At 45.3% G+C, this 25,020-nt stretch overlaps 12 protein-coding genes across 12 annotated transcripts; 7 read left to right on the forward strand and 5 right to left on the reverse strand.

Annotated features, from left to right (window-relative positions):
• Nucleotides 1–579: 579 nt before the first annotated feature.
• On the forward strand, nucleotides 580–873 carry VTP01DRAFT_573 (uncharacterized protein; the record flags this gene model as incomplete). Its single annotated transcript, XM_069384554.1, has 1 exon — nucleotides 580–873. One exon carries the CDS (start codon nucleotides 580–582, stop codon nucleotides 871–873), a length of 294 nt encoding a protein of 97 aa, XP_069244993.1.
• Nucleotides 874–1,474: 601 nt separating this feature from the next.
• VTP01DRAFT_574 (uncharacterized protein) lies at nucleotides 1,475–4,131 on the forward strand (the record flags this gene model as incomplete). Its single annotated transcript, XM_069384565.1, has 8 exons — nucleotides 1,475–1,504; nucleotides 1,566–1,639; nucleotides 1,695–1,862; nucleotides 1,920–2,345; nucleotides 2,404–2,580; nucleotides 2,642–3,300; nucleotides 3,367–3,968; nucleotides 4,042–4,131. The coding sequence occupies 8 exons, from the start codon at nucleotides 1,475–1,477 to the stop codon at nucleotides 4,129–4,131; spliced, it is 2,226 nt and encodes a 741-aa protein (XP_069244994.1).
• A 318-nt stretch (nucleotides 4,132–4,449) lies between these two features.
• VTP01DRAFT_575 (uncharacterized protein) lies at nucleotides 4,450–5,972 on the forward strand (the record flags this gene model as incomplete). Its single annotated transcript, XM_069384576.1, has 2 exons — nucleotides 4,450–4,821; nucleotides 4,896–5,972. The coding sequence occupies 2 exons, from the start codon at nucleotides 4,450–4,452 to the stop codon at nucleotides 5,970–5,972; spliced, it is 1,449 nt and encodes a 482-aa protein (XP_069244995.1).
• A 299-nt stretch (nucleotides 5,973–6,271) lies between these two features.
• Nucleotides 6,272–6,826, reverse strand: VTP01DRAFT_576 (uncharacterized protein; the record flags this gene model as incomplete). The annotated part of the gene is made up of 1 exon (XM_069384587.1): nucleotides 6,272–6,826. The coding sequence occupies one exon, from the start codon at nucleotides 6,824–6,826 to the stop codon at nucleotides 6,272–6,274; it is 555 nt and encodes a 184-aa protein (XP_069244996.1).
• Nucleotides 6,827–7,004: 178 nt separating this feature from the next.
• Nucleotides 7,005–8,125, reverse strand: VTP01DRAFT_577 (uncharacterized protein; the record flags this gene model as incomplete). The annotated part of the gene is made up of 5 exons (XM_069384598.1): nucleotides 7,005–7,103; nucleotides 7,200–7,319; nucleotides 7,388–7,553; nucleotides 7,614–7,756; nucleotides 7,868–8,125. The coding sequence occupies 5 exons, from the start codon at nucleotides 8,123–8,125 to the stop codon at nucleotides 7,005–7,007; spliced, it is 786 nt and encodes a 261-aa protein (XP_069244997.1).
• Nucleotides 8,126–8,375: 250 nt separating this feature from the next.
• Nucleotides 8,376–8,630, reverse strand: VTP01DRAFT_578 (uncharacterized protein; the record flags this gene model as incomplete). The annotated part of the gene is made up of 1 exon (XM_069384608.1): nucleotides 8,376–8,630. One exon carries the CDS (start codon nucleotides 8,628–8,630, stop codon nucleotides 8,376–8,378), a length of 255 nt encoding a protein of 84 aa, XP_069244998.1.
• A 1,116-nt stretch (nucleotides 8,631–9,746) lies between these two features.
• Nucleotides 9,747–12,711, forward strand: VTP01DRAFT_579 (uncharacterized protein; the record flags this gene model as incomplete). The annotated part of the gene is made up of 6 exons (XM_069384619.1): nucleotides 9,747–9,870; nucleotides 9,932–9,961; nucleotides 10,020–10,145; nucleotides 10,214–10,270; nucleotides 10,330–11,249; nucleotides 11,314–12,711. 6 exons carry the CDS (start codon nucleotides 9,747–9,749, stop codon nucleotides 12,709–12,711), a joined length of 2,655 nt encoding a protein of 884 aa, XP_069244999.1.
• A 285-nt stretch (nucleotides 12,712–12,996) lies between these two features.
• VTP01DRAFT_580 (uncharacterized protein) lies at nucleotides 12,997–13,963 on the reverse strand (the record flags this gene model as incomplete). Its single annotated transcript, XM_069384631.1, has 2 exons — nucleotides 12,997–13,445; nucleotides 13,516–13,963. 2 exons carry the CDS (start codon nucleotides 13,961–13,963, stop codon nucleotides 12,997–12,999), a joined length of 897 nt encoding a protein of 298 aa, XP_069245000.1.
• Nucleotides 13,964–14,268: 305 nt separating this feature from the next.
• On the reverse strand, nucleotides 14,269–16,863 carry VTP01DRAFT_581 (uncharacterized protein; the record flags this gene model as incomplete). The annotated part of the gene is made up of 10 exons (XM_069384642.1): nucleotides 14,269–14,312; nucleotides 14,370–14,790; nucleotides 14,858–15,007; nucleotides 15,067–15,213; nucleotides 15,281–15,705; nucleotides 15,761–16,089; nucleotides 16,142–16,224; nucleotides 16,279–16,324; nucleotides 16,384–16,481; nucleotides 16,723–16,863. 10 exons carry the CDS (start codon nucleotides 16,861–16,863, stop codon nucleotides 14,269–14,271), a joined length of 1,884 nt encoding a protein of 627 aa, XP_069245001.1.
• A 1,298-nt stretch (nucleotides 16,864–18,161) lies between these two features.
• Nucleotides 18,162–20,251, forward strand: VTP01DRAFT_582 (uncharacterized protein; the record flags this gene model as incomplete). Its single annotated transcript, XM_069384652.1, has 3 exons — nucleotides 18,162–19,723; nucleotides 19,798–19,965; nucleotides 20,032–20,251. 3 exons carry the CDS (start codon nucleotides 18,162–18,164, stop codon nucleotides 20,249–20,251), a joined length of 1,950 nt encoding a protein of 649 aa, XP_069245002.1.
• Nucleotides 20,252–20,568: 317 nt separating this feature from the next.
• On the forward strand, nucleotides 20,569–21,817 carry VTP01DRAFT_583 (uncharacterized protein; the record flags this gene model as incomplete). Its single annotated transcript, XM_069384663.1, has 5 exons — nucleotides 20,569–20,691; nucleotides 20,755–20,781; nucleotides 20,951–21,408; nucleotides 21,466–21,681; nucleotides 21,745–21,817. The coding sequence occupies 5 exons, from the start codon at nucleotides 20,569–20,571 to the stop codon at nucleotides 21,815–21,817; spliced, it is 897 nt and encodes a 298-aa protein (XP_069245003.1).
• A 300-nt stretch (nucleotides 21,818–22,117) lies between these two features.
• VTP01DRAFT_584 (uncharacterized protein) lies at nucleotides 22,118–24,457 on the forward strand (the record flags this gene model as incomplete). Its single annotated transcript, XM_069384674.1, has 7 exons — nucleotides 22,118–22,268; nucleotides 22,330–22,378; nucleotides 22,454–22,899; nucleotides 22,966–23,707; nucleotides 23,772–24,099; nucleotides 24,159–24,227; nucleotides 24,308–24,457. The coding sequence occupies 7 exons, from the start codon at nucleotides 22,118–22,120 to the stop codon at nucleotides 24,455–24,457; spliced, it is 1,935 nt and encodes a 644-aa protein (XP_069245004.1).
• Between the last annotated feature and the right edge of the window lie 563 nt (nucleotides 24,458–25,020).

The following is a 25,020-nucleotide window of genomic DNA, read 5'->3' on the forward strand; positions in this document are numbered from 1 at the left end:
ATCGTGGCATTTTTTTTTTTTTTTTTTGGAAATTCACTCGCGTAAAAGACAGGTATGAAAAGGTATCGCTTCAGTTTATGGACGTTTTCTACTTCGCTGGCTTTTATAGCAGCTGAACATCAGTATAGAAACTCCTGGAAAATACCAATGTCTGTTGACATTTATGGATTTTAGTAGCAGAGGAAACGGTCGATAAGTCAGGAAATCGTACAAAATGCTGTTTCTTTAATATAATAGTGATTAGTGATAGAGTCTGTGTTTAGCGATTTTTACTACACCTCTTGATTAAAGTTGAAAGCAATGCTCGTCTAGAAAAGGCCGTGCGAAAATGCGCCATCAAAGGAAAAGACAGAAAGTCGTAATCTGCGTTTGTAATAACATGAAAGAGAAACGCATGAAGAGAGAGATAGAGAGAGAAAGAGCAGTTACACCTTGGTGACTCTTTTCACAGAGAGGATTAATATTCAATCGCACAAGGCTTTACCTTCACATATTTTAAAATTCAGTGGACTTCCACAATGTCTTTAACAAGTGTGGCTTGATGCCAGGAACCATTTCCTTCTTCTTCCACTTGTCAACATGGGTAAATCAGCTAAATTTTACAAACGACCGTCCCGCAAAGAAAAGGAAGCGATCGCATTGAAAAAGGCGGCTGGAATCACGAAACCGAAGGAACAAGCGAAAAAGAAGAAAGAAGCCGTTGCAACTGCCACTGCAGCTGTCAAGGCAGCTGCCTCAGATAAACAGGTTTCCATGGACGTCGACGAAGTACCAAAGAATGAAAAGAAAGTTAAGAAAGAAGAAAAGCCGGATTATGTCGATCTCTTGACGGGCAAAAAGACATACAAGAAAATCCCTGCCAAGCGAAAGTAAACTTTTGCAGATACCCGCATTTTCACGTAGACGCTGTTCTATGAATGCTAGTTCCTCGCTTTCGACTTGTGAGCGGTTATGCACTTCAGATACACTCTAAGATCTGATTAAACCAATGAAGAAACAGTCTTGAACGTGTACATATTACAGCAGCAAATAAACCCTGCTACTATCCTCGGCGCTGCCTGTTGGCTTTCCATTTAGATATTGATTCCGGGCTCGTATTTTTGTGTCGACGAATTGATGAATCCATGAAAGGCTACTGTAATGGCCGATCTGAAGACGGAAAACAGTTCCCGACTCATCTTTCTTTTGCCGGTCCATGTATATGTACACTTCACCATTTATTGCAAGGAAACTAATTAGATACGGCAAACAATATGTTCCTGTTTTCTAATCTTAAAACAACGCTGTAATATACCGTTACCTTTTTACGTTGCCACTCTTCACGTTTGCATAATTCATCTGAGTTCATGAAAAATCGGGCTATGATGAGACATTTTTGACATGTTGCGCAGCAGCAACTCAGCGGTCCTGTGAAGCTTATAAAAGGAGTGCTGCGGTTGGGACCGTTCCATTCTGCACTCATAGCTCCATTGAAATGCCTGAAGCGAGAGCTCCCGTAGCAAAGGTATGGTGTCTTGTCCACTTTGAAATTGCAACTACCTGAATACTTAATATGTGCGATGCAGCAACCTCAGAGAGGGCGGGATGTTGAACTTGCGCAACTTGAACGGCGATACCGTTCAAATTTCAAGAAAGTTGGGTGAGTTAGAGAAACTGGCATTCTACAAAGCGCATGTAATTAATGATCGCCTCAGGAAAGACAACGAGAACACGATTGTTCGACTTTCCATAAAGCCCAGTGATCCTGACTTCCCATACGAAATTGAAGCCCTTCAAGTCCAGCTGCAGGTGCCTCACGAATATCCAAAGAAACACTGCAAGCTACTTGTTTTAAATTCTGATATTCCTAAAGGATATGCATTGTATGTATGAAATGTGCTATTTTCAGCGTCGCATAATCTTAACCATCTCCTCAACAGCAACGTAGAAAAGGGATTTGAAGCGTACGCGAGCCAAAGTGACACGACGTTGGTACGGCAGATGGGATGGTTGGACAAGAATTTGGAGACTTTGCTCCAGCAATCTCCTGCGGAAACCATGCGCTTTGTATCTGCATCGAAAGCGAGCATGGTTGCACCGGAGCTACCCAGCGAATTCGTTGCAGCAGTGGCAGCCAAGAACCAAACATCATCCAAGAGTGTGACTCCACAACCATCTTCTACTTCATCGCCAACGTCACCGCCAGTGGAAACTGTACGCAAACCATCCCCGAAACCGTCAAAGAAGCTCGATGCAATGGCTACTCCTTTCTTTACTGCTGCCCAACTCGAAGCAGCAGCAGAAACTCGCCGAAAGGAAATGCATCAATTGAAATCGCGTTTTCGAGATTCCTACAAAATTGCAAGGTAAAGGAAAAGCAGATAAGTTTTGCTAAGCGCAGGACGAATACTAAGAGCTTTATAGATCAGATGCCTCCGAGATTGTTATACAGCTCGTTGTTCCTCTCAACGATCCTGATTTTGCTTTCAAAGATCTCTTCCATGGGGAACTGCGTCTAAAGTATCGTATTCCTGCTCAATATCCTTTACTGCCTTGCAGCATTGAGGTCGAGAACAAGGGATTGAAAGAGGAAGAATTAAGGTACGCGGAAAGCCAGATCTCGCAGTCGGCTTTCAATGGTAGATTTACAATGCTTTTCTAGAGCCATTAATTATGAGTTTGCCGAGCATGTCAAGACCGGTAATAGGACTTTGTTCCAAAACCTCAATTGGCTGAATAGGCATCTGGAAACAATTCTACGGTACCCGCCACAAATGAAACCGCAGAAACCCGTGGAGGTGGATAAGCCTGCTTCGACTGCAATTTCCTCAACTGGAAATTCGTCCACCAAGAAACCAGTCATTGGCGGTGAATCTGACGATAGAAAAAACAGGGTTATAGTTGTGGATGATCCTTCAATGCTCAGACCTCCCGGTGTAGAAGCTGATGATTTGCCTGGCAAAAGCGCTGGAAGCTCAGAAGATGAAGACGAATACGAGACCTCAGACGGTGAAAATGATGACAGCGACGAGGAGCAAGCTGTCGAACAAAAGAAGAAACCCGCTGCAGGAGAATCAAAACCGATACGCAGAGGCACAGAATTGCGTCTTGTATCTCCTGTTTTGGAAAATGTATCCCTTTTTAGATGCATCTCCGTGCATTTGATGGTCAAGTGTAACAGATGCAAAGAAACTGCAGAGATGGAGGATATAATGCCCAAGGATCCTATTAATCCGGTCGGGAAAAATGATGGAAGGTTGGAAGAGTGCTGGTTGCCATGTCCGGCCTGCAACAGCCAGTTGGGTGCAAAGGTCACTGCAGGTATGAGAAAGGAAATAAGGAATCTTGAAATTATATGCAAGGTGCTTAGCTAATGAAACCCTGCAGAACTTGTACATGCCAATGCCAAAACAGTTGGATTTCTGCAATTGGAAGGCTGTACGCCTTTTGATGTATTGTACATGTCGTTCTTGGGTACTTGTGCAAACTGTATGGAGGATGTCAAGCAGCCTTTCCATCTAACGGCCGACGATCAGCCGAGAATCGTCCCCTGTTTCTCATGCCACACCAAGCTGAAAGTTAGCCTTGGAGGTTACAAATTTGTCAGCATAGGCCAGGGCGGAGATACTCTGCGTGCCAGTGGAAGTCAAGCCGCCAAAACGATGCTAAAAAAGAAGAAACGAAAGGAGCCTGCATTTGTCGTCGGTGAACCGTTGCCGGACCAAGGTACTTGCCAGCATTATCGCAAGTCCAAGCGTTGGTTCCGTTTCCCCTGCTGTGGTAAGCTGTATCCTTGCGACGTATGCCACGATTCCAAGGAGAGCCACAGTTACGATTATGCCAGGCGACATGTTTGCGGCCTGTGCTCGCGAGAACAGCCTATTACGGCCATTTGTGTTTGTGGATATGAATTCGAGCGCTCCCACCAAAAGGGTGCCTTCTGGGAAGGCGGACAAGGCGTACGAAACAGGGCACTGATGAGCAGAAAGGTATATACCAACACACTTGTTCTTTTATATTCCATGTACATCATTCCTCTGACTTGCATTTATTATCGGCCAGGATTCCCACAAGCACAAAGGTCTCGGTAAAACAACATCTAAGAAACAAGAACGAGTCGGCGCAGCGGCTAAAAAGAAACGAGAAGAATGAAACAAATTACTCTTGTGTAATAGAGCGGATAAAAGCCGATTTGCTGTTTCCAAAGACTGGAAAACCAAACCTTTCTCACTTTGAATGCTTAAATAATACATATTGGCAAATGCTTGGATACCTGGATCTCAGCTACCTGAGGGTTTTCGATGGCACGTTCGATAGGCAATAATGTGAGACCACCCTGTGTCTGTCGACGAAAATGGGTTAGTGGACCATTCAAAATTGAGTGCCCGCCATTTTTGGTGCGACACCCCTTTCCGGTGTCTGTGTTCTCATTTTTTTCTTCCCTTCAAGTGCCAACAACGACGGATCGCCATGGCAAGTGAGACTTCATTGTTGGGGCACAACGCTTTCACAGCTGGTCCCACCGATTACCGCATTGTACACCCACTTTCGGCTTCGCCTGCACCATCGGCATTTTTCCCGCCTTCAACATACCAAAGTTCTCCACCTACGTCTACTCAGCAGCAGATTGGGAACACCTCTAACCCTGCTTCAGACGATGTCACGACAATCTTTGTTGTTGGGTTCCCGGACGACATGCAAGAGCGAGAATTCCAAAACATGTTCACTTTCTCGCCAGGCTTCGAAGCAGCATCCCTAAAGTGGCATTCAAAGGATCAAGAGGAGGATGCTTCTTCCAACGCTAACGGTGCAAACGGTACTTCTGGAGCGAAGAAACAGATGGTATGGAAAAGAAACCAATGCAGAATTGTTTTTATGTTTGTTGCCCTGTCTAATAATTTGCTTTTCAATATTAGATTGGCTTCGCCAGATTTCGTACTCGCCTGGAAGCTATGGAGGCAGTGGAAGTTTTGAATGGCAAAAAGGTGGATACAGAAAAAGGTGCTGTCTTGAAGGCGGAGATGGCGAAGAAAAACTTGCATATCAAACGAGGATCCATTGCACCCAATGCACATCCAGCCGCCGCCGCTGCCGCTGCTGCTGCGGCTGCCGCAGGTTCTGCTCCTGCACCTCCTCCACTCCATCACACGATGGGTACAACCGGAGAAACAGTGACGTCGCCGCTAAGTACGTTGTCAAGGAAGATGAGCCTCCATCGACCGGTCTATGACAGTTTCTCGCCTCTCCCAAGCGATCTCCTATCCCCGGCCGATTACAAAAACGACCCTTTCAGTGAGCATCCATTAGGCAATGGCAGCAATACGCCCGCTTTCGATGATGCATTTTTCAACCTGCGATCGCAATCATTTGATGCACGTAGCAACAATGAAGTAATCCCACCATTCACCCGTGCATTCAGTCTGTATCCACGCGCTCCTGCAGCCACTGCCGCTTCCCGCATTCTCAATCATCATAATTTCCTGCAAGAGGAAAATGATCCGCTTAGTTACCTGTCAAAGTCCTCTCCCGTGCCCAATGAACGAAGCGGTTTTGGAAATTCACTCTTCGATGCTGGCAACGAGGTGCTGAACCGCATGGGATCGCTCTCTCTTCAAAGTGAGATACGCACTCCCAGTGTTTCCTCCCCCAGTTACCGTCCTAACGGCAGTGTCAGCAGCAACAATCCTGCCGATCAAAATCCTCCTTGCAACACTTTGTATGTTGGTAACTTGCCTCCGTACACCAGTGAAGAGGAGCTGCGTCAGGTTTTCAGCAAGTGCCGTGGATACAAGCGCATGTGTTTCCGCACAAAACCTCAAGGACCAATGTGCTTCGTCGAGTTTGAAGACGTTTCCTATGCCAGTCAGGCCATGACAGAGCTTCAGGGTCATACATTGACGAACTCTGTCAAGGGTGGCATCCGCTTGTCCTACAGCAAGAACCCGCTGTTCACCAAACCGGGCAAGGAGACAAACCGCTCGACAGACGCTTAAATGTACATAATCTCTCATGCATATTTTTGTACTTTTTTCTTCCTTTCTCCTTTTTCTTGCTTTCTCTCTCTATTCTATCTATCTCTCGGCATGTCAACCCATTCCCGCACCTTTTTTAAACACTTAACCTTTGTTGCTGACATCTAACTAGTATACTCTATAACGCACAAGGCACATGACAAGGCAAAGGTTTTCCATAGCACAGACATACAGAACCCTTTTCTTTATCCTTCTTCTCTTCTTCGTGCAGAACTCATTAGCATTCTCTATTTTTCCTCTTCTTTTGCTTTTTATAATCATTAAATGTTGCATGGATCTAGACTACGAGGTGTGTATGCTGGTGGTGGAAGATCGCAGATATCAAGTTCCGAGGGAGGAGAGCATGATGGTGCTGTTGCCGCTGTCGCCGAGACTGCTGCTAATTCCTTTGCGGTGGGTGCAGACGGTGTTGGGCGCTCGACAGTTTCCTCGAAACACGGTGCTTGTTGCGGTGGCAAGCTTTTTTCATCCATAGCTAGTGTCCTTTGCTCTTCTTGTTGCTGCTCGTTAGGCCCAGAGGATGATGATGGCAAGGGTGACGATGATAACAGTGACGACGACGAACATAGTGTGGCTGCATTTGCTGACGTATTTCGATGAGAGCAATGTATAGCTGATACTCTGCTATCGGCTTTCATTCTGCTATGTTTACGCTGCTGCCGACAATGCCAGTACAAATATATACCGAAGCCGAACGTTAAGGCAATGACTAGACCTCCAGACATGGACAGGATGACAACTAGCGTTCGCAGCTGCGTCTCGTCATTCTGAATGGTTCGTACTATAGCAACATTATCATCCGTTGCGGCAGACATAACACTGCTCATTATCACATGGGAATTATATGTAAAGAGTTTCTTTAAAAGAACAATAATGAATACAGGTACAAAAGGGAAAACAAGAGAAAGGTGAAGAAAAGTAGAAAAGCGTCCAACTCCTATAGTTGTCCTTCTGTTTATTTCCTCTCTCCTTTCGTCCTGTTTAATATGGCTCTTAATCATAAAAGTCAACGTGAGCCCCTGACTCGAATGTATTGCTTCTAAGCAACATCACAAGTTTGCGGGCAGATTCTTCCATAGTTACCAATTTGCCCTAGAGAGTTAAAAATAAGGTTATGTTATCAAAGGTTAACTTTGGTGAATGCCGATGCAGCAGCAGCCAGGAGCTAGGAGCCAATAGCCAACTAACCTCATTTGCTAAATTGGTATAGAGCTGCTTCTGCTCTGGGTCGCCGAGTGTTTCCCGTACTTGTCGTTGCATTTCGTTATCCAAGGGACCAGGAGCATATGATAACGTGCGCACAGATTTCTGCATACAATGGAAACAATTATGTCTTTATCTAGACAAAAGCGCTGCGTCCCATGTTTCCGCCTTACCTCTTCGAGAGCGAGCACCTTCAAGAACATGTCTCTTGCCGCTTTTCCGCTAGCATACAACGCCCAGTTTGAAAATGGCTGCACTGCGAGCAGCGATGAAATGTTGACAATAGTCAGTTCGGGCGCAAACGCCTCGATACTTCTCAGAGCTTTGATAAATCCAGATCTATATGCATCGCATTCTATTTAGTGACCACTGTCCTAGGATAGCCATATCCGTTCTTACACGAGACAAGCATAAGACGCAATGTTGAAATCACAGTATTGCTGGATTTCCTCAGCATTATAGTCTGGCACTCTTTTTGACAAGTCGCCTGTAGACCCAGCATTGTTGATTAGAGTTGCGTGTGTTAAAGGAGGCGTGATTTGCTGATCATATTATACATGCAGCAAAAAGGAAAAAATGTCATTAAAAGCATTAGCATAGAATATCAGCATTACAGAAAGTTCAGTCCGTGCTGTGCATCAGTGATTTCTTACATTAACAAGCTGCTGCAGCTCATTCAAGACGGTTCTCTGCGCATCTTTCGCAGATGCAAGAGATATACCGGCAATTGTATGCACATTGATGTTTTTTCCCACGACCTGTTGCCGTACACTATCAAGCTCGTCCTGCTTTCGGCCGGCGAGCACCAACGTCGTCCTATGTTCAGCGTGCTCGGCTAATGCAAGCACAACGGCGCGCCCAAAGCCGCGATTAGCACCGGTAATGACGAAAAGTGAATGAGGCAGTAGCATTTGCGACGCGCTCTATGTCGAAAGAAAAATGGAAAATCTACGTAGTCGGGTAATGTCAGCATTGACTCGCCCTAATATTTATTTCGCTCGCGCACAGATCTATCTATATCACGCTTGATATTCATCTTGCTCCAAGATTTGCTCCCTAGCTCTTTCAGATATCTCGTTTCCTGCCGCAAGCCTAACACATTTCTTCTTTCTTTCAATGTAGCATAGGTTGACAATCTTGCTGGTCTGCATATAAGAAAGGCTAGAAATCACCGTGTCTACCAAGATTGTCATGCTGGATATCCTCCTCTCTGTGGTTGTAGTAAGTGTTAATTTGGACATTTTCAATGGGCTTGATCCCGACGCCGTTGCTAAATGTAAAGTTCGTTTTACGCACGCGCTTCGGTGGAAGTGATAAGAAAATATTTCGCAAACGAAGCGATTCGCGGCACAAGCTGCCCAATTCGGGAAGACTGCGAATAGTATCAAATGTGAAGAGCGAAGCTGGATCGCCCATGGATCGACAAAGCCTTTGCCAAGATATTCGAAAGAAACTTGGCCTTTTTTCCAAGCACTCCGGGATCAATTCTCTGTACTGTATTGCAAGAGTCGAATAGGTGCGAAAGAGGGGCAATTATCTATACTATTAACCGTAATAAGTCCCTTGCCAAGTGAGCATTTTGAATCTTCAATGAGATCTTACAAAATACATTTCTCGAATTGGAAGCCACAAAAAAGTCTATGTTGAAAAGCCCAAGGCTTACCGGCATCTCCCATCCAGGTTTGTTACACTTAGTTAGTCGATTCTCGGCCTCCGGTTCCAATGCATGGTAAAATTGAGCTCTATGCTCTCTTTACTGCTTGGAGAGTTTTTCAAAGTATCATTTTGTCACCGGCATAGATTTGACTGTGTTATTTATTCCGTCTATGAACAAGACGTATATTCGTAACGAAATAAGCTATATAGCGGCCAATTGGTCTTTTACCTATTATTCTAATATTCTTTGCTGTAAAAGTTGCATGTAGAGTTGAACATTTTTCTTTAAGCTAAGCTATTAGTCTTAGGTGTACAAACTCCAAGGGATTCAGGGGTTCTGTCATTTCGCACTCAAGTTCCACTTTTTGCGAGCGATTACTACAGTGTGGACAGATGGCAAGTCGGAATGGTAACCCGAAAAATGGCATTCAAAGGATAGGCTACAGCTACGAGTACATCCATTCTGGTGGCTATCAGCTCTATGTATAGCTTGCAGAGTTATTTGAGCAATGAACTTTAAGGACCTGGTCAACTTGACAGAAGGTGTTGTCACGAACACTTATGCATGTAATTAAGCACGATATAAAGAACCTGCTTGTGTGTCCTTTGCGGCCACATTATGTTCTTCCATGTTGCGCTGTGACACTTGCAGATACTGTTCTATTTTCAATTCTCCAATTCCAGTTGATTTTTGCTCTGATTACTTTGCGAAGTCAAGTATCTATTTATACGCGAGGTTACACAGCACTTATTGACTATGGTCCCGAACCCATTTCGACTTTAGATCTTTTCCTTTTTGTTTTTCTTTTTCTATCCACCCTTCCTCACCCTTTCCCTTCTTTACAAACCCTTTGATTGTCTCTGAGCAAGACCAAGATGAAGTTCAACAACTTGGTCAGCTTGTCAGTCACTGCGGCTGCGCTGCTACATTACGGCACGTTTGTCAGCGCTAGCCCGTTCTTTCATTTTGACGATGTAACCCCCCAAGACAACTGTCAAGGTACGATTCACGCCGTTAAGTTTTACATCCATTCATTCTGACCGGGCATTCCGCACTCTAGATGTACGCATCACTTTCCCCGCTTCGCAAGGTAAATTACCGTCGTCGCACTCGTGTCACTAGCAACAAATTTTCTGACTCGAAAATAGACCTCGTCTTTGAGGAGAACAGCAAGCACGTTGTTGCTTGGCAGATTCCTACCGACTACCCTGCTTCCCAAGTCAACTTGACTATTGCCAACGATAGCAACCAGGTGTCATATCTCGGAACCTACGGTAAGCTCAAATGAATTTCCTTTTTTTCTCGCTAGCAAGAAAACAGATCGCTCATTGAATACACAAAGATGCAACCCGTGGAGCGTCCGACGAAGTCCCTTTCAGTCTTGGTAACGCTGAATCTGGTATGTAAATGTAAAGGAAGCATCTGCGAGTCACAGTACTTCTCTAACCGGAGATATAGGCGAATACAGTGTGTATCTTTCGACGATCGGCGGCAACAGTAACTGCCAGGTTAAATCCGTGCCCTTCACTATCGAGAAGCGCGTGGAAGCGACAACTCCTGTGCAGCAAGCCGCGCCAGCTGCGACGACGCAACAACAGCAAGAGGATCAACCACAGGGAAGCGCCGCTGTTCAACAGGAGCCGACCTCTGAGGATCAAACCTCGGGACACATAGATGACCAGCAGCTCGAACAAATTCTCGAGGAGATAACTGGCGACAAACACACCAACGAGGTCGACGATAAACTGGAGGGTGCTATCGACAATATTGCCAACTCGAAGACCACAGATGAGGGCGATGCACAGCCAAACATTGACCAAATCGAGGGCATTCTTCAGGAGATTGCCAAGCAGTCTAGTCAAGCCAACAACGGCAACGATAAACAGATTGGACAGACCAATCAGTCTCACAGCAATGATGAACAGATTGAAAAGATCCTGGAAGACATTGCAAACAATGAAAAAGAATCACACGATAACGATGCTGAAATCGATAAGATCGTTCAGAACATTGCAAAGAGCAGCGAGACTGTAAACCACACCAACGACGCCGAGATTGATAAGATTGTACAGGATATTGCAAAAGAGGGCAAAGCTTCATCGCACAACGATGACGCCAAGATCAATGAAATTGTTCAGGATATCACAAAGAACGGCAAGACTTCCTCGCACATGGATGATACCAAGATCGACGAGATCGTCCAAGGTATAGCCAAGCAAAGTGGTTCAGCTCAAAAGAGTGACAGTAAAGATTGGGATGAAATGATCGACCAGCTTGATGAATACCTTGACAATGATAAGAAGCCTCAAGCAACGCACAAGAACGCTGCAGCAGAGGAAGACCATTCTGAGATCAAGACTTTTGATGATTATATTAGAGTAAGAAGACATGGAAAGAGAAGTAGACAACGAGCGATTAAACGCTAAACTGAATTTGCTGCAGAGCCTAGATCAGGATTATACCAAATACATTCACAACAACAAGGCTACCGAAAAGGAAAAAGTCACCCACAAAAACTCTGTAAGTGACGACCCTATCGGCGCTCCTCAACATGTCGATTCGCCATACTTTACAAACGAGGATCGACGCACGCATAGCAATGCTGCGAAGATCAATGGTGCCTCCCATATTGATTCGCCTTACTTTACAAACGAGGACCGTCGTACCCGTGGCAACTCTAACTCTGCCTCGCACGTCGACGCTGCTAGCCCTTACTTCACCAACGAAGATCGTCGCACTCACGGCAATGCTGTAGGAAACGACCACTCAGACGCCGTTGAAGATTGGTCTGCCGAGGAAATTCCTGCTACAGAAAATGAATGGCATGACGACTCTGGTGCTGCCAACGTTTTCGACCACTCCAACCAAGGTGAGTGGTCTGCCGAAGAGTACGACGATGCCCCCGCCTACGATAAAATCGAGTATGACCCGCATGTCAACGAGATAATGGAAGGTCAATGGACTGAGATTGGCGACAACGGTGTAGCAGTCCATCCTGATGCCACCGAGTGGCAGGCCGAAGAGATCGAGATTGATAACGACCATGTTGCGGAACATACCAACGACTTTGTTGAAGGCCAGTGGATGGAAATTGGCAGCGAGGATGCAACGCATGCAGACGCTGCAGAGTGGCAAGCCGAAGAGATTGAAGTTGAAGACAACTACGAGCCTTTGCACACGAACATTGTCGAAAACCAATGGACTGACGAAATACAGACACCTGCCCATGCAAACGAGTGGCAATCCGACGAGCCGCAGGGCCACGCGAACGCTGTCGTCGAGAACCAATGGACCGAAATTGGCGGCGAGGACGAGGAACCTGCACATGCTGACAGCGCAGAACAATGGCAAGCTGAAGAGATCCAAGTGGACAACGACGCCACTTGGCACTCTGAAGGAGAAGCGCAGGCACACAGCAACGATGGCTCCGCCTGGCAATCCTCAGACGCAGACAAACACGACGACGTTGCCGAATGGCAAAGCGAGGTTGTAGACGAGCACGGCAACGTCGCTGAGAGCAGTTGGACTGAAACCGGAGTGAACGAACAGTCTCATCAAGACGCTACCGAGTGGCAGGCAGAAGTAGTTGAAGACTCGGCTGAACACTCCGATAGTATTGTCGAAAACCAATGGACCGAGATTGGTAGCGATTCGGAAGAAGAACAAGCCGTTCACGATGACGCTGCAGCGTGGCAAACCGAAGAAATCGAGCCAGAAACTGAGGCCAGCCACGTCGATGCTAGCTGGCACGAAGATAGCCCCATCTTTGGCGGTGGACCGCAATCCTCGCACGTGGATGGCGGTGTGCCCATCTTGTCAGCTGAGCAGTTCATCAGCTAAACTAGTTGGTCTGCACACTGCCCCCGAGTAATATCCACTCTTTTTTTCCTTTTGATTTGTCTTCCCTGTCACTGTCATTCCCACACCCACCTTATGTATTCTATTGTTCCTTTAGCACTAAAGACGAAAAAGAAAAAAGAAGATAAAGAAAAGGGTACAATTCTTTCGTCTCTTTTTTGTACAATGTCGAGTAAAAGAGCGAAAAAAAAAAGGTGTTAAAACTCGTATGTAATCTGCTGTTTATGCCAAGGGTATCGAAAAAGAAAGAATATATAAAGGAGACAACTAGGGCAACATAGAAGAATCGACTGGATGGTTAACAACAATGCGCACGGATCTGCTTCCTCCTTCCAGCTCGTCGTCATCATCGCTGCTTGGTGCAGATGGCCAAGGTATCGGACGTGGAGGTGTCGGCGGAGATGGAGATAGCAGGAATGATCGCTGACGAGATAGCCGAAGTGGATGGCTTGAAGAAACAGAAGTAGGGCGGGGAGGAGAAGGAGAAGGAGAGGATGACGATGACGATGACGATGATGATAATGATTCTGAGACTGAAGTACCCAGCATGCTCAGCTGCTCCCGGATCCGCCGATGGGCAAGCGTAATGCCCCTTTCTATCGATTGGAGTCGTGTGGAATATGGTGGTACTTCAAGAAGCCGATCAACAACTTCGTGTCCAGAAGAGGACGAAGATGATGATAAAGATGCTGCTGATGCAAGTACGGCTGGAAGATCTATGTAAGGAAAAGCGAAGCCCGGCTTTAGCTTTGCAATTCACTGCAAACCCTTTTCTTCACACATTACCTTCTGTTATAAACGAAGGAATGGCAATGGAGTCTGAGCCTAGCGTGGCACGAGTAGCTAGAAACTGATCTAGAAGTGTCACAGTAAACTCTAGTTGATTCAACAAATCTTCCTTTTCATCGAATCGTTGCTGAACGAGCCGATCAAGATTTTCATCAGAAATCTGCTCCCGTTGTTGGGCAGAGCTCGACCGAGACGATCGAGAAGCAGGCGATATTCTTGCAATGTTTCCTCGAAGTGCCAGTGTCAGCGCTCTGGATCGACGATTAGCCATTGCCGCTTGATGGGCCCGTGCTCTAGTGTCGCTCCCTGCCAGCAGAGACGGAGGACGTTGACGAGCACTGAACACCATTGGTCGTCTACTTGTTCGACAAATGTTGCTTCCATCATTATCTTTGGAGCGTATGTTATCGTCACGGTCGCGAGGTTTCCAAATAGGTAGGCCCATAAGTAAAAAAGAAGGTGTGAAAAAAATCTTTTGTTGCCCTTCGATGTTGGCTTTTTTCCCTCATTGCGAGAAGGTATCTGGGGACATGCTCCCCTGCACGCAAGAAAATAATTCAATACTTATTTTTTTTTTTTTTTTTTTTTTTTTTTTTTTTTGAGCAGAGAAAAAATACTGATCAGCTAAAACAAGTAAAAGATAAAAGACCAACGTTTATTGATGACTTGTTAGTAAAGAAGGGAAAGTTGATGTCTTTAACTGATAACAAAAGACTGCCATGCTGAATGAGTTTGTTGCGGGAGGTATTTTTAGGAGGTGGTGTCGTGATTATGGGAGCACGGACGCGAGCTCGCTGAAAATAGATCACAAGGTCAGATTATGAGACTAATGCATCGGAGCATGGACGTACCTTTCACGCTTGCAGGAGAGCTATCCACAGATAAAATTACAGAAAGAACCGAATCGGCCACCATATCATTCATTGCATTGCCAATCCATTCCAAGATGACCTGGTTCGGCTTGCTGGACACTTGCTTGATGTCGATAGTGTCAAAAACCCGCAAAACTGTGCCTTTCTCTCCATCCGTGCTAACTTTGCCCAGATCGGTCTCGTTAACAGTACCAAACATCATCTCAAGATGCCATTTCAGGAGACTGATATTTGCATTGAACGGCACTATCTGCCGCTGCGTAACAACAGTAGTGATGAGCCCGCCCAGCTCATTCAAGTCCTCTGGTGACATGATGTTTAGCTGGAAATCCTTGGCTACTAGGATACCACTGAGTGGCTCGTTTTCGGTAGGATATTTGGCTGCCAAACGTCCAATAGTCTAGTTTGCATACACGTCAGTCCTTTGCTGGATAGAAAGTACGCTGTTCTCAAAGAAAATAGCTCACCTTTGCCATCTTTTCACCTCTAAAGTGCAGCTTGACTGTCTCGCAGTTTTTCGGTGTATGTATCTTGACATTCTCCTCCTTTTCAGAGAATCTGCTTTGCAAGGCCGATTTCAGACGGAACATAGCATTGACTTCACCGTGTACTAGCATCTATGAAAAAATTACATTCGTACCGAGCTTCAACCTTTCACAATATTGTACAGACTTACCACATGGGGTGCTCGAATTTCTTCAATAAATTTGCTGTTTTGTGTAAAGTCAACGTGCGCTGAAAACGAGATATAATCTACAGACATGCGCAGAGGTATTTTCCGGCCATCCATCGCAGTAAAGTCTGAAGGCTCGTTCATTGCTTGCTGTGATAATTTCCAGGTCGTCAGGTGGACGTTGTACGCTGGTATTGAATCGTTACACTAGACTTACCCTTGCTAATGTATTTTCAACACAGTAACCAGTAATGACCAATCCATTCTTTTTATCCGGTGCCCATCGTTCAAAGAGTTCTCGAGATAAACCATTTTGCAACATACCAGGACTTGCCATCATAACGCAGGGTCCAGAATCTTCGAATTGTTCCACATTTCGCAAATTGCTAATATGCTTGAACACGAATGGATTGGATATGGCGAATTGCTTGCGAATTCTGGCATTCATCATGTTGATATACGTCTGGTATACTGCCATACACTTCTTTGCTAAGCTAGAGGCGTAGTAGATTGGGATGCTATCGAGTTCTGGATGCGCTTCCCAGTACTCGTCTAGAATAAGCAGCAACTCTTGGGCACGGCCCAATGCAAACACAGGCATCAAACATCGTCCTCCACGACCGACAATGTCATGTACCAGAGCTAAAACAAATTAGTCCAACGAGTTGCATAGATGTATCTTTGAAACTTGACTTACATGTAAACCGTAATTCCTTTGCTAGTCTTGGTTCGTGTGATTGGACACCATACGTACTTTCGGTGATCAAGACATCAACTGAACCTTCTGGTTTCTCTGCCGCCATTAAATGTCTATCCTCTTCACGAGAGTAGTCTCCGGTGTAAAGCACCTTGACACCAGCAATCTCGATAAGGAACATGGCTGCTCCCAACACATGGCCCGCGTTGAAACCTGTAAATTTGATGCCTTCAACTTCAACTTGCTGATGGTAATCAATTGCTTCGATACGCTGGAACGAGTTGATCAAGTCTTCTTCGGTGTATAATTGCTCCTCGTCGCCAATATTGCTGGGTAAGATTGAGCATATGAGCTTCAATGCGAGTTCAGTTTAAACAGTACCTGACGCGCACGTAGTCACTGAGCAACCATTTGTAAATTGCCTTAGTCGGATGTGTCATGAAAACTCGTCCTTTGAATGAAGTCTAAACATACAAGTTAGTACACCACAAAACGAATATACGCAAACGGGATCACACCTTTTCCATAAGATAGGGCACTGCAGCTGCATGGTCGACGTGGAAGCTAAAGACGATCCGAAATATCAGCATTATTCGATCCAAAGAAGGAATTCCTTTACGTACTGAGTTACTAGAAGAATATCAATACTCGCAGGATCGATTTCGTCAAAGAAAGGTAGCGAGGACAATCCACTGTAAGCAGGATGGATACCGGCGTCGAGCTTCAGATTAAAGAACCCAAAGAAAACGGAAAAAAGACGAAATGAGTTGAACATGTTCTTTATTATTGGTATATTCAAGAAATACACTGCAATACTTATTTCTGTGCATGTCTTCCATCACCCTCTTTGCAAGGTCAATAGCAGCCATATAGCTTGCGCAATCACGATGCAAGATTTTTGCTGTTGCTGCTACTGCTGTTGCACATTCACCACCCACCCAAGAATGAAAGCATCAACCTACCAAGACTGTTTTTCCTTTGTACTCTAGCAAGATCGACGACCGTCCCACTTCATTTCCAGCGCCGAGAGGTGTCAATTTTAGCAGATCATTTTCGTCAGCTACAGGAACCTCCAATTCTGCTTTTCGTTTTACGCCTGCCATGGTGGGATACTTGTAAAACGTTACCAAAGCTGGAACCGTCACGGATCTGGCCCCAAAAGCGACAGCTCAATTCGGGGTTCAATCATTTCGGGAGATGTTCATCCTTCAATCATTTGAAGGTGATAAGTGGCCAGCCATGACCACCGATTGCTAATCCAAATGTTCTTGGCTTTATTTATAGACTTCCTCAGATTCAATAATATCCACTTTGTAACCTTTGGTTTTACTCAAGTCGTCCCATATTAAGAGACATTCACCTTTCAGAACTAGGATCTGTTTTATAAACAGCATTGAAGTCAAAGTCGTCAAAGATTCAACAGTGGGCGTAGTCGTCGAATTTGCTTCGGACAGACAATAATTATCTCTGTAGCTGATGTGGAGGAGACCGAGAAAACGGTTTACAGCATAAACGTATGCGTTCAAATCCAAAACGCTTTGAAGTGTTGAAGTTACCAATATTCGTATGACTTACAAATTGATTCTTCTTCCCTCTCTTTTCTGCACTTGATTCGCTAAAATTCATGGCTGATCCAAATTCATGGAATAACTCGCTTGTTCTTCATCTATCTCTAACCCGCCAATCTGTAGCATTGATTTGCTGTTCTTCGTGTTTTGCTATACCTGCCATTTACTCATTCATTTTTTTATTTCCACACACTTTCAGAAAGGCTTCATTCCACAAGATTTCCAAACGTTTGCCAATCATGTTCTTTCCTACGATAATGGATGTATTCTGAGAATCGGCGAGGAAGGAAAGAATGCAACGGACACCGTATCTCAAACTGCAGCTTTCAGACCTCGGGACAAGAAGAATGATCGTCAGAGACTTTTCCACAGGGGATATAGCTTGCGTAATGGAAATTCTGGCAAAATGAGGTGTACAGTGCTCGACATTGACGAATTGCCACCTACAATAAGCGTCGGATACCGATCCATCAGTTCGCGTTTGGTCGAAGTAAAATGAGCGGCTTCACACATATTTTCTTATTTGAATGCGAGTGAGCTCAAAATCGAACAGTAAGCTGCTTTTCTTAACCATCATTGGCAGTTTACAACCATCTTCAATATTTCTGAGACGTCTTTTTCATCTTGGAACTCCAGAAGTAACGACGGAAATCGATCGACCCAGCGATCTGGGAAGGCCGGGATTCACGGAATCCGAAACATGCCGCGGTGGGAGCGCATAAATCGAAGTTTTCCCGACGGCGGATGTGGTCACTCCCAAAGGACAAATCATTCGTTTTTCTTTGCTACAGTTCTAAAATTATACATTATCTACCTTTTCTTCGTCATTCGATATGGCACCGCTTGTGCTCAAAATCAAAGGCAATAAAAACCTGGCACAGTTACCGGTATTCGATTCTGAGGACGAACTATCGAAAACTTGGCGGGTATGCACCAAGGTCAAGGACTCTCTAGAGAATGGATCGCGGCTCGAGAATCTGTCATGGCGACTATGGTTCATTCACAATGTCCAGGACTCAAAATCGCAATCGCAAGAGCTTTCCCGCACCACCGTACGTAGTCTTGAGAAGGAGGGAAAGGTCAGCACCAGCAGCAGTGCCAGCAGTAGCAGCGTTGGCAGCACCGGCAGCACTCAGTCCACAAAGCAGCAAGTCCAAAAGACAGACACAGGAAGCAGCTCTCAGCAACTAGACTTTCAACAATTTTCATCATTGCAACAAGCACAACTACAACAAAAGCAACAACAACAGAAACAGCAGCAACAAATGCTATCCCAACCGTCTATCCAAATACCATCTCAGCTGCAACCGCCTCCAGTTTATGCCCAACAGCAACATGCCGTATCCCAAGCACAGCCGTCTTCCACAAGCGAGTCAGTTCCAGATGTTCATGAAGCTGCATGCAGTGTATCTTCATTGCACGAAAATATGGTTTCTATGCCAACAGCGACGAGCATTGCCACACCTGCCTACAGTATACAACAACCTGCTCCTGACTATCGTCAGAATTTTGTCTTGCAGCAGTTCACATCTGATCAAGCCAACGATCAAGTTGTGGAACTCGACGATATATTTGGTGAGATCGAAATGGACGGTGTTGTCAACCCGACGCCTAGCGAGCGAGCCATGGCAGACGCAGCTCGGTCCTTTGACGATATTGTGCCGATTGATAACTCTTACAATGTTTCTGTCTTGAATACTCCACAACAGCAGCAACAGCAACAGCAATTAATATATCACCAACAAGAACAGCGGCAACAGCAAGCGACACCAGCTTCACAACCCCAGCAGCAGCAACCGCAGCCACAAGCACAGCATGAACATCAGAATGCAAACGCTTATCAAGCTCAGACTTACGCTAATCAAATGATGCCTAATCAAACTTCAATGTACCTAAATAACTTTAATGCCTTTGGATTATTCGCAAACAATCTTATGAGCAACAGCTCGAAAGCACTCTACGTGCCAGACATTCCTCCACCTGTACCGAACGTCACGCTTCACAACCGAATTCTATCCATGCTACCTCCCGAAAAACTCGCCTCTGTAGAGCGTTTGCTTTCGCCACGAGCACCGAGGTCTCCACCGAGAATGGCACCAACGAACTTGCAACAACTGGAACAACTTTCAGCACAGCAGTTACAACAGCGCCAGCAAGAAGCAGAGCCAAAAGTCCAGACAAAAGAGGCTCAGAAACAGAACAAGGATAACGTGCTACAGCGGCATCACAAGGCACATAAAAGGCAGCCCAGGACTGGCCGTCCAGGCGGTGCAGTGGTCAATACAATGCCGTCGGAAGGCGAGCAACCTATTTGCAGCAACTGTGAAACTACAACAACACCGCTTTGGAGACGTTCAGCAAATGACGAGCTGCTCTGTAATGCCTGTGGCCTATAGTAAGTTGTCATTCGTCTCTCGTATTGCGTGGTTTACGTCCACCGACGATGTACTCACAATATTGGTTAAATAGTCTGAAACTGCATAATGCGCCGCGACCAAAGCATATGAATCAACAATCAACAGGAGCAGAGGGCGATAATGGTCCTCTGAATGTGTGCACCAATTGCGGAACGGATACTACGCCGCTGTGGCGTCGTGACAATGAGGGTGCTCCGCTTTGCAATGCGTGCGGTTTATAGTAAGTCTTTCTTTCTCCGTGCATGTGAAAGAGTAGGCAGTTGTGGAAATAAACATGAATTTATAGTCTAAAGCTTCACAATGCTCAGCGACCGCTATCTATGAAAACCAATGTTATCAAGAAACGCCAACGTGGGGCCGACAGCCAGCAGAATGCACCCAGCTCCTCATCCTTCTCCAGTAGCACTGGAGCGAAGCGAGCGTCCAAGAGGTCCCGCAAGGAAAAGGACCTCGAGTCGTCATCGGCATCATCGTCACCTCAGCATCAAACCACCTTCGTCTTGTAATACCATTACTTCTCGACCCTACACTTCTGTTGTCTCACACAATCCATACAGCCATACACTCTTATTTGCATCTTCTGTATATAATCAATGAAAAACCGGTACCTTTTTTGTTCTTCAGTTCAATCACAATCTATATATGTATGAAAGGTTTAGTAACTACAATTGACTGTCAAATGAAAAATGAAAAATGAAAAATGAAAAGTGCTTACCAAACAATGCTTGAATGTATGATTTGGATTCCCGCCCACGAAACTACGACAGCAAATCAGTCAGCAAAAATACCCCTTTTATCTTTTTGACAGAAACCGCTGTGCACGATGAACACTACAGAGAGAACAGCCGCGAGCACTCAAAATTCAGCGTTCGATATTGCGACGGACACCCGGTATCTCGGAGAGACTGATAAGGGCACTACTATCTACACTGGCGTAGTGAGCCCTGTAAGTTCAGCGCCTACAACGTGTTCGCTGTAAAGAGGATTAACGACTATCATTTTGGCAAAGGATTGGTGCATTGGCAGCGTCCCTCATGTAAGTGCGAGTAGGAAAATAAGAAATAACTAAACAGTTACTGATGGTTGGTTCATTAGGGCGGTATGTTGACTGGGGACGACGGCGTTCGTCAGGACCTGACACTTATCGACATATAGGCTACGTACTTGGACTCGCTTTTGACGCTGTGCTAAAACACACCTCGCAGTGGTTCCAAACAGACCCCGTTGCACTCAACGCCTTTTATCTACGCAAAACCGAGCTCGGACCGTGTATTGTCGAGATTGAGACCATCAAGCCGAGCAAGAAAGGTTACGTCGTCCTGCGGTTTGGCCTGAAACAAACCAAAGGCAAGGAGAAGGTAGCACTGAAAAATGTCGAGGACTACGATTCCGAAATGTTCCTGGAGAAAGTACACTGCATCGTCACCATGGCCAACATGGCCAGCGAGAAAGGTGTCACGCATATGCATAAGGAGCTCACTCCGCCTGATCGATCGATTATGGAACCATTCAAGCACACTTTTATGGGCGACTTCGTCGAGGGTTTGCTAGACAAATCTTCGCTCCCATCAGATTATCGATACGGCAAAGGCAAACCTGAATTCAACCAGCTCATCGGCTTTTCGGATGGTCGTCCTACCGACTTTAAGAGCATTGCTTACTGGTTAGTGTTGCCATTCACATGGAGAAGATATCAAACTTAACAAGCATGTGATTGAAGGTGCGACATGTTCGTCACGCCTCCTGCGATGTTAGGCTGGGAGACCCTTGGCGGGCCATCTTGGTGTCCTACTCTTCAACTTGAGGTGCAATTCAAGCGACCACCCACTGGCAAGAAGGTGCTGTCGAGCATCGTCGCCCGTCACATTATCAACAGCCGGTTCGACTGCGAAGGCGGTATTTGGGATGAGGACGGCAACTTGCTTGCCATCACCAGGTACGTATATGAGCTCTATAGATTTAACGGACAAGTCTAACTCCAATAACCTCGTAATATTAGACACCAGTGCCTGATTGTCCCATGGAGCCGTAATACCAATTATGACAGTGCTGCACCCAAAGCACGCTTTTAGAGAGTTCGCTATTCAATGAAGCAATAACTTTAAACGTCATGCGTTCTTTAATAAGATGAGATAAAACTTATAGATGCAAATGACAATAATATGATACAACAACCACTTTTCGTTCTGTTATGTGGAGATGACCTGCTTCACTTCAAATTTTCCAGAAATCATATTTTGGATCCATCCATTTTCATCGCAAAGGAGAGCCGGAGAAAGAAAAGAACGGAGCCACACTTTTTCGAGTCACATTTTTTGAACTTGATCCCAGAGCGGAAAAGTCAGTTGTTGCTACATACTTGACTTTTGAAAATGGGCAAAGCGAAGAAATCGACGATTAAGTTTCAAAAGAAACATTTGAAGGAGACGATTGAACGCCGGAGGCAGCATAGCAAAGTGAAAAAAAAGATTGCTCAGCGAAAAGAACGCCAGAAGCTTCGAGAAACACAAATTGGCGATTCAGGTACGCACAATTTATGCAAAAAAGTGCTTGCCACCTGAAGCATACTAAAGCTCCTCTGCAGAGAAGAACAAGAACAACGACAATAAAAAGAACAAGGACGAGGAAGAAAGGTAAATCTATGGCTTTTCATGGGTAGATCTTGATGATCGTTTGCTGATCCTTCCGTCATTCGTCTATGCCTACAGTTCCCAGACTCAAGTGAATGTCAGCGATTTCTTCTGCAGCTTTGCCATCGATCCTGAGGAATCCTTGGATTTGAGTGACGACGAAGAAGGCGATTTGGATGCCCTTGATCAGTTTGATGCACCGGACCCTGAAGAGTTGGAGGCGGAAGGCGCTCTCGAAGAAAACGAGGACGATGCAATGGAGGAAGATTCAGCCGACGATGAGATCGAAGAGGACGATAGTCATGATGAAGAATTTATGAGCGAGGATGAGGAAGAGGAAGAGGAAGACAAGGAAGATCACAGCGATGCGACAGCCGTCACCAAGGAAATGCTCCAAGAGTGGTCTGAAGCGGCTCGCAAGAAGCAACCATCGGCATTGAAAGAATTACTCAAGGCGTTCAGATCAATAGCACGATCTGACGAAGAGGACACGCAGTGTACTTACTATGTTAATAACCATAAAGGTAAAAGTTGAGATACACATGATGTTACGCTGTATAATTATTAACTAGGTATTATGAGCATAATAGTTTACACTAGTCTTGTAAAAGTAACCATCAAATCTGCATATCCCATATTCAGTGATCACATTGTCACTAGCAAAAAGGTCAGACATCCAGCAAAGACAAAAAATTGGCAGAAGCTTGAAAAGGTTGTACGATTATACCTCAACAACTGCGTCCGATTTTTGCGCGATCTTCAGCAAAGCGACCTTGTAACGTACACTTTAACGCATCTTGAGCCCTGCTCAATATACTTTGGGTGTTTCCCCAAGGCAGCCCGAGAGTATCTGCGCGTTTTGTTGGACCGTTGGTCTGATATGACTTTGTCATCTGATGCCCGTGCACAATGCCACAGCGCTTTGCGGCGATTTGCTACAGACGCCGTGGATGTCCAGAAACGTAGCTATTTGGCACATACCCTTAAAGGCGTGTACATGACGTTTGCAAAGAAGGTCACCAAAGTGACTGAGAGCAACCTGTCACTCATCGAGCAAATGATGCAAGAGGCAGCTGATATCTACACAATCGAGCCTAAAGGCAGTTTCCAGCACTCTGACGTATACATTCGTCAACTATCGAACCATATGAAGACTGCCAAAAAGACCAAGACAGTTGAAGCATTCAAGGAAATTTACAACTGGCAATTCATAAGCTGTTTGGACTTTTGGGCAGCCGTAGTGGGCGCAACTTGCAGCCCTGAGACTGGCGCAAACTCACCGATGCAGAATGTTGTCAAACCCTTGGTGGATTTGTGCTTGAGTACTATGAGGTAACAGGAAAAAAAGAGCAAGTCTGTGCACGCGACTTTTTACTGATTTGGAGGTTGTCGTTAGACTAAACCCCACAGCACAGTTTGTACCACTTCGAGTGCATATTGTGCGCACACTTATCAACTTGATTGATGCCACCGGATTCTACATCCCGCTTGGTCCGTTTACCCTCGAGTTGTTTGATAGCCAAACACTGCGGGCCCCGGCAGAGGACAGTGATCTGGAAGAGTTTAACTGGCAGGTATATCTCAAGACCCCGAGCGAATATACACCCACCAAAGTATACCGCGATGCAATGTTCCAAGCTTACTACGACAACGTCGTCGACTTTTATGGCTGTTTTGGTCTGTCGATAGCGTTCCCAGAGTTGGTCATTCCTGTTTTGAGCAAGGTCCGTTGATAGTATTGTGCAACACAGTAGCTTTGCCTCACCTTCCATTTCGTTACTAGCTCAAGGAAGAGTCAAAACGGCTCAAGAACACAAGGTTTTTCAAACCTTTGAAAACGCTGATTGAAAAGGTAGGCGAAAGACAGATAAAGAGCTCTGTGGGATGAAGCTGACAGCCCGTTCCTTGCTTTTTTGTCTTTTTCTATTCTAGCTTGAGATGCACAAGAACTATATCGAGCAGAAACGCGCGCCTATCGAGTATAGTGCGACTAAACTCGTACAAGTCCATGCGTTCTTAAGGAATACATCATTTGAGACCACTCCTCTGGGAGGTTTCATTGCGAATAGAAACAGTCGATGAAAGCGATGAAATCTAGAGGGATCACTAGAAGCATTGTTTTGACTGCAACGCACCTTAACCATAATAGGAAAAGTTTGTTCATGCGCGCTGTTACCAACAAGAAGAGCTTGTAATTTAACAACTGTTATTCTTCAATACGCAGCGCCCCCAAACAGAATGTAAATACATACATGTATGAAAATTCCTATGTTTCTACAAGGGTGTACAATGCATCCTGCTGCTGAGATATTTGAAATGATCTGCACGCCAACAGCAACTTATTCGGTCACACGAGAAGACCACAAATTGTTGTGTCTGTCAACGCCATTTTCACTAAGCAACTCACTGAACTTCAGTTTTTGCCATGTCCTTCTCTACGTCGTAAGGTCTCTGGGAACGTCCACATATGTATATTCAACAGTCCATAACACAAAATTAAACAACATTTGCTGGATCGTCCGCCTTGCACAAATACTTTAATAATCACCACTGACGAATCATTGTTCAATTTGCAACTCGTCGCTCCACCAGACGCCATAAGCTTCTTCCTTTTCGCTATTCAGTTCTTTCTTTCATCTCCGTCG

The sequence above is a fragment of the Rhizomucor pusillus genome (assembly GCF_041956525.1).
Source record: "Rhizomucor pusillus strain CBS 183.67 unplaced genomic scaffold VTP01scaffold_1, whole genome shotgun sequence".
Taxonomy (NCBI): domain Eukaryota; kingdom Fungi; phylum Mucoromycota; class Mucoromycetes; order Mucorales; family Lichtheimiaceae; genus Rhizomucor; species Rhizomucor pusillus.